The sequence below is a fragment of the Symphalangus syndactylus genome, chromosome 10 (assembly GCF_028878055.3).
Source record: "Symphalangus syndactylus isolate Jambi chromosome 10, NHGRI_mSymSyn1-v2.1_pri, whole genome shotgun sequence".
NCBI lineage: Eukaryota > Metazoa > Chordata > Mammalia > Primates > Hylobatidae > Symphalangus > Symphalangus syndactylus.
Genome location: NC_072432.2, coordinates 35,672,858 through 35,685,834, shown reverse-complemented (window position 1 = coordinate 35,685,834; position 12,977 = coordinate 35,672,858). Strand labels below are relative to the sequence as shown.

The 12,977-nt window shown below is 43.1% G+C and overlaps 1 protein-coding gene across 11 annotated transcripts in view; it reads left to right on the top strand.

Moving 5' to 3' along the window:
* The window catches only part of NFKB1 (nuclear factor kappa B subunit 1), a 117,948-nt gene extending 105,497 nt beyond the window's left edge, over nucleotides 1–12,451 (top strand). For 6 of the 11 annotated variants that reach the window (XM_063611141.1, XM_063611138.1, XM_063611137.1 and 3 more), the window contains 7 exons: nucleotides 133–334; nucleotides 788–957; nucleotides 1,287–1,389; nucleotides 5,647–5,771; nucleotides 7,127–7,193; nucleotides 7,522–7,694; nucleotides 8,515–8,931. In XM_063611141.1, coding sequence (XP_063467211.1) covers nucleotides 133–334; nucleotides 788–957; nucleotides 1,287–1,389; nucleotides 5,647–5,771; nucleotides 7,127–7,193; nucleotides 7,522–7,694; nucleotides 8,515–8,850 — 1,176 coding nt within the window. In that variant the 3' untranslated portion in view covers nucleotides 8,851–8,931. Of the gene's footprint in view, nucleotides 1–132; nucleotides 335–787; nucleotides 958–1,286; nucleotides 1,390–5,646; nucleotides 5,772–7,126; nucleotides 7,194–7,521; nucleotides 7,695–8,514; nucleotides 8,932–11,578 lie in introns of those variants that run through there. The other 5 variants (XM_063611144.1, XM_055296888.2, XM_055296887.2 and 2 more) reach the window with 1 other exon arrangement.
* Nucleotides 12,452–12,977: the final 526 nt, after the last annotated feature.

Here is a 12,977-nt window from a genome sequence, read left to right as displayed (position 1 = left end):
AGGACTTAATCTGGGAGTGAGAAATATTCCTGCAGTATGGCCCCCCCTATTGCAATGACAGCTACCAAGCTGTGAGTTGTAAGTAAGTGTTCACTGCTGACCAGTGAAATCTCCTGCCCTTTCACTTTCCAGACGCCCTTGCACTTGGCAGTGATCACTAAGCAGGAAGATGTGGTGGAGGATTTGCTGAGGGCTGGGGCCGACCTGAGCCTTCTGGACCGCTTGGGTAACTCTGTTTTGCACCTAGCTGCCAAAGAAGGACATGATAAAGTTCTCAGTATCTTACTCAAGCACAAAAAGGCAGCACTACTTCTTGACCACCCCAACGGGGACGGTAAGAGACAATCACACATCATTGGTGTGACTTTCTCCGCCTTCTAAATATCTACTAGGTATTTGATAAACGTGTGTTACTTGATTTGCACCCAAAAGTGCTTTCCTTAGTCACCTGGAGTTCATCATCTCTTTTGGGCATTTCTGTTGCTCACCAAAGCTAATTTTTTAAAAGATGATTTGGAATAGTTGGTAAGAGGAAAAAGCACAGTCCTGAGTAAAAACTCATCTTGAAGTACACAAAGCGTCATCCATTCAGAGAATGTTTATTTATGTTCAGTGTCTCCTGAGAACATAATAGGAGACTGTGGGTCTTCAAAGCAGAACAATAGACTTATAGTACCTTTACTGTCCCTCCCCATGATTCAGTTTTTGCCATTTCCTTCAGCTTCACAAGGGCCATCTTGTGAGTTAGCCATCCCATCCTGTGACTGTCCCTTTGCTTGGACTCTAGGTCTGAATGCCATTCATCTAGCCATGATGAGCAATAGCCTGCCATGTTTGCTGCTGCTGGTGGCCGCTGGGGCCGACGTCAATGCTCAGGAGCAGAAGTCCGGGCGCACAGCACTGCATCTGGCTGTGGAGCACGACAACATCTCATTGGCAGGCTGCCTGCTCTTGGAGGTGAAGGGCACACTTATTTGCTTTTGCATTAAATTCCTGAGGGAAATTTAAGGAAATCTTTTCAAAGAATGAAATCAGTAGCTGCTGTCCTCCCTTACAATCAGCTCTATTTGTTTAACATTTATGGAGGGCTTCAGAGTAGCACCTTTAGACATTCCCCCCACCCCCTTGCTTGGCATCTCTAATTGGGGATTTCTTCAATGACGGAGCCAGCCCAAAGTAGCAATTGGGCTAGTAATAGGACCCAAGGAGCCATGCACACTGGGAGGTGGGGACAAAAGGGCAAAAGAACCTTCCACTAACGCTTCCCTGTGTGGGCTGGATTGTAGGGTGATGCCCATGTAGACAGTACTACCTACGATGGAACCACACCCCTGCATATAGCAGCTGGGAGAGGGTCCACCAGGCTGGCAGCTCTTCTCAAAGCAGCAGGTAAGGTGGCGATCTGGCGGTCATTAATGAAAAATGTTACCAGGAATGCAAACCCAACTTCAATAGAGCAGCCATGTGGCCTTCTTTAAGCCACAGACCTACTGCTGAAAAACAAGGGTAAATAAAAATTATATGGCAAATCACATTTTATCTGCCATAAGGCACTGTTTGGGCTAGTAATCTTGGGCTTTACCCTGACAGTCATTTTAGTTTTTACTTTCTGATTCGTCTGTTTGTTTGGGGCTTGATTGTTTAGATTGACTCCCGTGACAAAGGGCCTTTTCAAAGTAGAGTTTGATTCCTTATAGAATTCTGAGTGGTGTCAGTCTCAGATCGTATCAGAAGGCCCCAGAAGAAAAAGATTATTGGTATAAGAAATCATTTAAAGACTTCATTTTGAAAGAAATGTCTCTTAGAAATTGAAGTGTAGGAAAAAGAAAATGGGCCATAAGACCCATTATATGGAAGGCACTAAAAATGGCTAGCACTTATTGGCCTTTCCGTGTACCAGGCACTGTGATATGTACTTTATGTGCACAGTCTCATTTAATGCCCAATCACCCCTTCTGACAAATACCATTATTATTCCCCATCTTAGAGTCAAGGAAACAGACTAGAGAGACTACCAGATCCCACTTCAGGGTTCCAGTAAGTGACAGAGCTATGAATCACACTTTGGCCGTGTGAACTTCAAGACTTTATTCTCTCTACTATGTTTCTCTCTCCTATTTTGCTCATAGGTTTGCAGATGTTATTCCATTTAATTCTCTAGTCCTGTGAAGTATAGAAAATTATCCGTGCTGATCTTTGAATCTCCAGTGCCTTGCATATTTAGAACCTCAAAATATGTGTAATGAAATTGGCATCTGAAGCCTGCCCTGACATATCTGATATACTTTAGAGGCTTTTTTTTTTTTTTTTTTTAACTTACAAGGTAAATGCTTCATAAATTCAAGAAAACAAAGCAAAAGACATAGGAACTTTTTCTTTGGGACACCATATTTTTCTTTTCTCTTTTGTTAAATAGAGCTTTTTCTTGAACAAGAAACTCTGATTGCAGTGGGTATTAATAGTTTTAGAAGACACTGATTAATTAAATGCCTTCCAACAAGAAGCTATAACCAGCCAGACGTGATGGCTCACACCTGTAATCCCAGCACTTTGAGAGGCTGAGGTGGGAGGATCACTTGCACTAGGAGTGTGAGACCAACCAGGGCAACATTGTAAGACCTCATCTCCATTAAAAATTTTAAAAAGTAGCCAGGCATGGTGGCACGCGCCTATAGTCCCAGCTAGTTTGGAGGCCGAGGTAGGAGTATCACTTGAGCCTGGGAGTTCAAGAGTGCAGTAAGCTACAGTTTCACCACTGCACTCCAGCCTGAGCTATAGAATAAGACCCTGTCTCAAAAAAAAAAAAAAAAAAAAGAAAAAGAAACTATAACCCTTTTAAAAATGCTTTATATTGAATTCTCAGAATCCCATGAAAGGAAAAGCAAGTAACAGTTTCTCTGATATATAAATGAAGAAACTCAGATGAAAAACCAAGTCCTAATCTTAATGTCATGGAAAAGCTCAGTTAAGTCCGAGTGTGGTGGCTCATACCTGTAATCCCAGCACTTTGGGAGGCCAAGGTGGGTGGATCACCTGAGATTGGCAGTTCAAGACTCACCTGGCCAACATGGCGAAACCCCATCTCTACTAAAAATACAAAAATTAGCTGGGCGTGGTGGCATGCACCTGTAATCCCAGCTACTCAGAAGGCTGAGGAAGGAAAATCACTTGAGCCCTGGAGGCTGAGGTTGTAGTGAGCTGAGACTGCGCCATTGCACTCCAGCCTGGGCAACAGAGCAAGACTCCATCTCAAAAAAAAAAAAAAAAAAAAAAAAAGAGGGTCAGTTAAGAGATAGCTCATCCCTCCACACTTTGGTCCTGTAAATTGTTCATCTTAATTTCTCCATGGTTTTTATGGTGGGATTACATTTATTGCCTCATAGATCAGGCCAGAACTGGGAGAATAAAATCAAGAAACAGCATGAAGATCCTTCTTTGTTTCCCATTAAGTACTCTTCTATTATTGATATTGACCCATCTGATGTTCTCCCAGCAAGATAAAAACAAGTTTCTCCCTCAAAAATGGCACCATTAGACATCAAGCTAAACACTCATAAAAATCATCTAAGCCTCTGAGAAGTAACTCTAGCTCTAGTCTTTGAGTTACTTTGGTGTTTTGTTTGTTGTTTTTGTTTTTGCTGGATGCTAAAGAGCAGACTACATTTCCCAAAATATTTCAATAATTATACATCCTAGCAGGTTTGTTTAAAGATCAGAGCCCTGCTACAGTAACCAAAACAGCATGGTACTGGTACCACAACAGAGACATAGATCAATGGAACAGAACAGAGCCCTCAGAAATGATGCCGCACAGCTACAACTATCTGATCTTTGACAAACCTGACAAAAACAAGAAATGGGGAAAGGATTCCCTATTTAATAAATGGTGCTGGGAAAACTGGCTAGCCATATGTAGAAAGCTGAAACTGGATCCCTTCCTTACACCTTATACAAAAATTAATTCAAGATGGATTAAAGACTTATATGTTAGACCTAAAACCATTAAAATCCTACAAGAAAACCTAGGCAATACCATTCAGGACATAGGCGTGGGCAAGGACTTCATGTCTAAAACACCAAAAGCAATGGCAACAAAAGCCAAAATCGACAAATGGGATCTCATTAAACTAAAGAGCTTCTGCACAGCAAAAGAAACTATCATCAGAGTGAACAGGCAACCTACACAATGGGAGAAAATTTTTGCAACCTACTCATCTGACAAAGGGCTAATATCCAGAATCTACAATGAACTCAAACAAATTTACAAGAAAAAAACAAACAACCCCATCAAAAAGTGGGCAGAGGACATGAACAGACACTTCTCAAAAGAAGACATTTATGCAGCCAAAAAACACATGAAGAAATGCTCCTCATCACTGGCCATCAGAGAAATGCAAATCAAAACCACAGTGAGATACCATCTCACACCAGTTAGAATGGCCATCATTAAAAAATCAGGAAACAACAGGTGCTGGAGAGGATGTGGAGAAATAGGAACACTTTTACACTGTTGGTGGGACTGTAAACTAGTTCAACCATTGTGGAAGTCAGTGTGGCGATTCCTCAGGGATCTAGAACTAGAAATACCATTTGACCCAGCCATCCCATTACTGGGTATATACCCAAAGGACTATAAATCATGCTGCTATAAAGACACATGCACACGTATGTTTATTGCGGCACTATTCACAATAGCAAAGAGTTGGAACCAACCCAAATGTCCAACAACGATAGACTGGATTAAGAAAATGTGGCACATATACACCATGGAATACTATGCAGCCATAAAAAATGATGAGTTCGTGTCCTTTGTAGGGACATGGATGAAACTGGAAAACATCATTCTCAGTAAACTATCCCAAGGACAAAAGACCAAACACCGCATGTTCTCACTCATAGGTGGGAATTGAACAATGAGAACTCATGGACACAGGAAGGGGAACATCACACTCCGGGGACTGTTGTGGGGTGGGGGGAGGGGGGAGGGACAGCATTAGGAGATACACCTAATGCTAAATGACGAGTTAATGGGTGCAGGAAATCAACATGGCACATGGATACATATGTAACAAAACTGCACATTGTGCACATGTACCCTAAAACCCTAAAGTATAATTAAAAAAAAAAAAAAAAAAAAGATCAGAGCCCTGGCATTGCTGTACCCAGCAATGAAACTGGCAGTGCTGTCACTAGACATCAAGCATCTTTGCTCTTTTGAGTGTCCAAGAAAGGGACTGAGAAATACACACTGTCATGCATAAATTTGAACAGTTAGGACCCTAATCGTGAGGGTGCACCCTAGTGGCTGTAATCATGCTGTCCATCAGCCCTAAGATTAAAGATGCATCATTCAGTTGAGAAATATCCTGTAGAGTTAAATGTGAAAGAGTATTTGAAGTCTTTTTTTTTTTCAATAGTATCTTTGGCTATTTCAGGTGTCATAAGACACTTTAACAATCAAAGTAAATTACAATTTTAAAATAATTTCTCTGGATATTCCAGTAGAAACGTTTTATGATTTAAAAATTATCCAGGAGATTGCCTCAAGCTGCTACATTGCTTTGCCTTTGGGAATCTGACCTTTGCAGGCAGTTGGAAATTGACAAGATCTGGGTTTACCTAATGCTGTGTAATCTAACTTCGCAGGAGCAGATCCCCTGGTGGAGAACTTTGAGCCTCTCTATGACCTGGATGACTCTTGGGAAAATGCAGGAGAGGATGAAGGAGTTGTGCCTGGAACCACGCCTCTAGATATGGCCACCAGCTGGCAGGTGAGTGCCGCTCCATCTGTCTAATGGCTGTCCCTGAGGGAGTCAGAGGTTCAGGAATGTAAGAACAGATGGTCTTCCTGGTGCTTTATTCCCCAAAGAACATGCCTTTTATTTTTAAGAAAGTCTGTTTGTCAGAGACCATTTTTATCTTGAAAAACCCTATCCATGAAAGATCTAGGTCAGCTGAGTTCTAAGTACGAAAGTGTATGCCTAATCAGATCAGAGTTGAGATGTGAGAAAAGGTTAGAAGAAAAACACAAAATTCACATAAAAGTTACCCATTCCAAATTCACACCAGAATTGTTACCATCTCAATTTCTGAAGCTAGGATAAATGTTACTGTTTGCTTCGAACTTAGGTAAGTGATTTCAGGATGTAAAAATAAACTAAGAATTCTTCTTAGAATTTCAACGAATATAAACAGAGTAAATAGATTTAAAGCCTTCCTCAAAACTCCACAGGGCTGAGATCTGAAGGTATAAAGCAGTTACTAGGTCATTTGGCCCCAGGAAGAAAAGCCAGAGGGAGGAGGTGGGCAGCATGCAAGATCTCTAACATGACAAGATCAGTTCTTCTAGAGGTGAAAGCTGCTCCACTTCTAAAACTGCTCATCTGCCTCCAACAGCCTGTTTGTGTCCAGCTCACTGACGTTGGCAGAGACTCCATGGTTCTCCCTTTATGTTAGCACCTCATTTCCCCAGAAGGCCTTGCCACAGAACACAAAAAGATGATGCACTCAGTGACCCCACGCTCTCCTTACCCAGGTCAGCCAGCAACAGAGTGACTGCAGAGAACACCACAAATGCCTCTGCAGCTACGGAATAATTTTTCTTTTAGCCTAAGACATTTCCGGACCCTCAGTTAAAATGTCAGTATTGCCAGAGGGTTAACACCAAGCCTTGTGAACATCTAGACATCTCAATTTAAGCAAGCTTATACAATTCACTCTCATAAGCTTATTACTATGGAAGAGGGGAGACAGCTTCACAGCTCTGAGTAAGCTCTTCGCTAGCCTTAGGTCTCTGAGCAGGAGATGATTGACATGGTGGCCTGGACTGCCTGTTCCTTCCAAAAGGCTATAGCTCTGACTCTCTGCAGTTTGGTTGGGTATTCTGACCCAGCTCAGAGAGTTTGTGCAAAGCACAGTTTCCCAGCACCAGAGCCCCTACAGCTGTTCTTCCCCCAAAGGGTACCATATTCTTGGAGGGTGGTCCTGATTCCTCTTGCCATTCCTCCATCATTAGGGTACCAGGCCCTCCTAAGGAGGACATGCTGAGTTGTTTATTATAAAGAAACAGACTGCCCTAGTGGTCCCTTTGATGTATAACGATTTCTGGTGTTTTTCTTGCCAACAGGTATTTGACATATTAAATGGGAAACCATATGAGCCAGAGTTTACATCTGATGATTTACTAGCACAAGGTGGGTTGTGATAAAACCAGATTCTCTTAACCATTATTATCTCCACACTGTCATTTAAAGGGAGGAACCAGCATTATCCAGGGTCTACTGTGAAAAGTACATTTCTTATTTCAGAACCAAAAGATGCTAGAAGTAGAGAAGGAGAATATCCAGTTTTAATCTACTGTAAATATATACTGCCTTCCACTCAGCTGGGCTTTGACCTTCAAGTAGAGTAGCTTGGTTGGTTCCACTGGGAGTTGGAGGGCAAACCAGGCAGCAATGATCAGTCCCTCCAGAGTGTCTATGGCATGTTAGAACAAGTGTGTTCCTTCTTCATTTCCTTCAGGAGACATGAAACAGCTGGCTGAAGATGTGAAGCTGCAGCTCTATAAGTTGCTAGAAATTCCTGATCCAGACAAAAACTGGGCTACTCTGGCGCAGAAATTAGGTCTGGGGATACTTAATAATGCCTTCCGGCTGAGTCCTGCTCCTTCCAAAACACTTATGGACAACTATGAGGTAACACGTTGCCTTACAGATTTAGCAATTTTCATTTGACTTCACTCTGTTAACATCTCCGGCCAGGGCATAATCTCCTTCGCTGTTCCTTAACTCTGAAGAAGAAAACCAGTCATTGCCCAAGGCCTGGGAGGGTGACCCAGGCCAAGCTGGCAGCCCATCTTCCTGAGAATGCTGTTTTCAGATACTTTCAGATTTTCCCCGTTTTCAAATACCTGGAGACTTCCTGTGAAAATGCTACGTAGAGGGTCAGGATTTTCACAGAACTTTAACGGCCCTGAGCAAACGATTGACTGTAGTCAACATGTGTAGCTTCCTGTCCCCAAGAACATACCTTACCCCATGGCAGGGCATTGAGTCACGTTCTGTGAGGTGACTCCTAGTGGAGCCATTACCTGGTGATTTTTTTTTTCTTCTAGAAGTAAAATGTAGAAAAGCATGGGGTGAAGTTGTTTTCTATTGAAAATTTCATGGTTAGCTTTTGTTTGCGCATGGATTTCAGAGCTTCAGCTTACAGAGGGAGACGGTGTAGACGTCACTATAGGCAGAGTTTCACTGCCTCAGCGCTTCTCTCGCTGTCTCTCTCTGTGCTTACTACAAACCACTTCTCTGTGATTTCCTGAGTGGTCTTTGAGCCGAAACAGGAAACTTGATTCGAAGACTGTATTTTCTTAGTTGCTCTTCTCTGCCCTTTCCATTTCCTCCTGGCTCCTGAGTGGAGGAGGCAGCATGGAAGAGGGAAAGGTGGGCTGTCAGTGCTTACAGCCTGCACTGGGACTCAAACACAAGAACATGCTCCTCCTTCCTTTCTTTCTCACAGGTTTCTGGGGGGACAGTCAGAGAGCTGGTGGAGGCCCTGAGACAAATGGGCTACACCGAAGCGATTGACGTGATCCAGGCAGCCTCCAGCCCAGTGAAGACCACCTCTCAGGCCCACTCATTGCCTCTCTTGCCTGCCTCCACAAGGCAGCAAATAGGTAAAGAAAAAAGACAAAAGACAGTGGACATATTTTCCAGCTCCCCCAGGCTGGTGTCTTCAGCTGTCTTTGGATATGGTGTGGCAGTTTTCTTTCTCGTCTTCTGGATACACTTCTCTGTGTGTCTGTCTACCCCCTGGGCTCACCCTCTGCCTCTCTTGATAGTACTATTCAGATGAGGGGGCCGTGCCCTTGGAAAATCACATTGTCATATGAATTACTTAGTAAACACTAAATAATACAATAAATACTAAAAACAACATGATGTGGGTGATTAAATTTAAGACATGAGAGAAATAATATTTACCTTAAAGAGAGAACCATCTCCTTCTTCCTTTGCCTCCTCTCTCATGCTTATGACACTGACCTTGTTCCCTACCATATATGGGACTACGTGTCATGCCACCAAAAGTCTCACAACCATATGAAATGGACTCTCAACCCAGCCCAGTAATCCTATATTTCCTACAATTTTATTCTCCCACTCTGTAAATGACCATTCCATGCTTTATATTTCTAAACCCCCAACACTCCTTCCCTCCCCTTACTCATGCAACACCCTTGCTTCACACTCTGTTGAAAACAGAAGAAACCAGAACCCTCTCATCTTTGCACCAAGTGCCAGCCCACCTGTGCCTGTGCCCACATTGGCAGCCTTCCATCCGGGCTTGGTGGGTTAAATTTCTTTGCCCAGCTGAGGAGCCACCTCTCCCCTGAGTCTAGCCCCCCACCTTTACTAGGTTGTTGTTCCTGTTAATTCTTACCTCTCTCTCCTGTACTAGCCGTTCCTTCTCCCCACTCTGACTAGGTCACCTAGCAAGCATTTCATGATTTCCTCATCTTTAAAAACAAAACACACCGAAACAATCACCCTCTTGATCCCACATCCCATTTAGCTACAGTCCAATTGCTCTATTCCCCTACATAGCAGAGCTCCTCAGAAGAATTTTTTAGAGTTGTTCTTTCCAGCTTGCCACCTTCCACCCTCTGCTTGGCCTCCTGCAGTTGGGATCCCATCCCCACCACTCCACCAGGCCTGCTCTCCTCACAGTGGCCGGTCACCTCCACATTGCCAGATCTGGTCACTTCCTTTTCACCTTGACCACTTGCAGAGTATGTCATGGTTGACCCCTACCTTCAATTTCAGACCGTCTCCATTCCTGGCTCCTCCACAGCACACTCCCCTGGCTGCCTCTTCCACACTCACCTTTTAAAGTCACAGCCCTCCAGGGTCAGTCCTAAACCCTCCCTGCTTGGTACCTCACCCAAGCCCAATACTGGCCACATCTGTCAGAAGCACTGCCATCTTCCAGGAGGTTAAGAGAAAATCCAACAATTCCTCAGGAGTCCTTTCTGGCACTAATCACTTCATATGCGGCCCTTCAAGTGTCATCCTGTCTGCAACCACTGCCCTAGTCCAGCCCGCCGTCATTTCCTGCCTAGATTCTTGCACGGCTCCTACTCAGTCCCCTTGTTTCCTTCCTGTCCACCTCCCTTCAGTCCACTCTCTGCCCAACAGATGGTGTGATTCTTTTTAAAAATTAGTGACATTGTGTTACTTCTGGGTTATACCCTTCAGTTCATTCAGTCATTCATTCAGCAAATCCTGATCAAGCATACACTGTGTGCCTAGCAGTGTTCGAGGTTTTAAAGATAAAACTGTGTCCCTGCTTTACTTGTTTGCTTTCTTAAACATTGCTATGGAAGCTCTTCCTCCACACTGCCCTTCCATTCCCAAGTGTTTTCTCCGCTCCCCTGGCACACTAGTCTGACCAGCCTTTTGACCGTTCTCTTCCCATTCCCTGGAAAGCTCTTAATTGGCTGGCTCTTTCTTGCCACTCAGTTTCAGCACCCATCTCACTCTGCCAGGGGGCCTTCCCAGGGGAGCAAGGGCAGACATCATTGTGTGCACTTGAGAAAGGAATAATGTATCCGCCAGAAAACAACCCAGATCTGAGTCACGGCCCAGTGCTCCTTCTGCACAGATATTAAAAAAAAAAAAAAAGCAAATACTTACATTTTTAAAAAGTAAATACCTAAGCATTAAGCCCTTAATTTGTAGTTATTTTTAGGATATCTCATAGTTTGTAGCACATAATAGACACCAAATAAAGATTGGTTGATTAAATAAATCAGTCAATACCAAGATGATAGTCATGCCACTGGCATTAAGGTCTTAATATTCTAATATTGGAATTTGATACATAAGAAGATAGCATTTTGATTAGTGTATATTAGACTTCTGTTTCCTTACTCACTGTATAGGAAATAATTTGTCTTGGTCATATCCCTAAGGATACTTATCAACAAAGGGAATTCAACCTGATTTTCCAGTATAGACTCATTTTCACCAAAATCATTTCACTTTTTTGCTGCCAAAAATGTTTTCAAGGCAATGTATGCTGTAATAGCATATGAGGCCCAGAGAGAGATCTCATTTTTAGTTCTTGCTTCTGTCACCAATTTATTTTGCCAAGGTTCAGCAGTTTCCCCAGCTATGAAATAGGTAATACAGTGGTTGGAAAACTACACCTGATTTCTAAGGGAAAAAAAAGGTCCACTGTGAGTCAAGAGAATTGAGAAAGGATTCTCATAAACACAAGACTAGATTGCAGGAGGAAGATGTGAAAGCATTTGGCTAATTCTGACATTTGGCTAATAACATCCTCACAGTATGTCCCACAGTATCTTCTGCCCTTCCCACCACGGTGAGCAGTCGTGACAGTGGGGGTGGCATAGGTGGGATGTGTGGCTGGCAGAAGCCAGTGGGCAAGAATTGTCCACAGAATAGTCCATGAGCTTTTTAGAGCCAAACTTGGAGCCCGTCTGGAGCATAAGGTGTATGAGAGCAAAGGCTTTGCCTGGTCCCGACCGCTCCCCCAGTGAATTTGTGTTTTCTCCCCTCAGACGAGCTCCGAGACAGTGACAGTGTCTGCGACAGCGGCGTGGAGACGTCCTTCCGCAAACTCAGCTTTACCGAGTCTCTGACCAGTGGCGGCTCACTGCTAACTCTCAACAAAATTCCCCATGATTATGGGCAGGAAGGACCTCTAGAAGGCAAAATTTAGCCTGCTGACAATTTCCCACACCGTGTAAACCAAAGCCCTAAAATTCCACTGCATTGTCCACAAGACAGAAGCTGAAGTGCATCCGAAGGTGCTCAGAGAGCCGGCCCGCCTGAATCATTCTCGATTTAACTCGAGACCTCTTCAACTTGGCTTCCTTTCTTGGTTCATAAATGAATTTTAGTTTGGTTCACTTACAGATAGTATCTAGCAATCACAGCACTGGCTGAGTGGATGCATCTGGGGATGAGGCTGCTTACTAAGCTTTGCCAGCTGCTGCTGGATCACAGCTGCTTTCTATTGCCATTGCTGTTGTCCCTCTGCTACGTTGCTATTGTCATTAAAGGTATCACGATCGCCACCTGGCATTCCTTCTGACCATCCACAGCATCAGTTTGCATTCAAATTAAGGGTTAAGAAAAGGGATATTTTAAAATGAGAGTCACTTTACGTGCCATTTTAAAAAAAAAAGGCATATTGCTTTTTCTAATGTGGTTATTTCTCTGATTTGCAAAAAAAAAAAAAAAACCTTACTTGTCAATATTTAAACATGGTTACAATCATTGCTGAAAATGGTATTTTCCCCCTTTTCTGCATTTTGCTGTTGTAAATATGTTTTTTAGATCAAATACTTTAAAGGAAAAAATGTTGGATTTATAAATGCTATTTTTTATTTTACTTTTATAATAAAAGGAAAAGCAAATTGATGACCTCACCTTGTTTGATCTGTGCAAATACTTTTCTAAGATGCTTCCTTATAATCGTGGGATCATTCCATAGCCTGGTTATCACATTCACATATTCCTGTCCAACATGGGACAACACTGAAGGGCTGTTTAAGCTTCAGCGTTCCCATTAGAGTGGCGGAGGCTGCATTGCACTCAACTTCTCCCTCTGCCCGTCCTGCTTACTCTCTCACCCTTCCATAGCTGTTGATCTTGCAGGCACTCCAGAAAACCATTTAACACATAAATTGCCAACTCAGAGTCAGTTTCCCCGAGAACCTTGCCTGCACAAGGTGCTTGGAGCCATGCAGAACAATTCTGTACAACACATTGAGCCATTAATCTTGAAAAACAACCCAACTTACAGAGAAGGAAATTGAGGCTTAAAGCTGACCATAGCTAAGCTGCTTCTGAGTTTACACCCAGCTCTGTCTAACTTTGATTTTTTTTCCTCTTCCGTATTCCCAACTCTTTCAGAAGCAGTTCAGCAAAGCTTCATGCTGGAAGGCTCCTAGT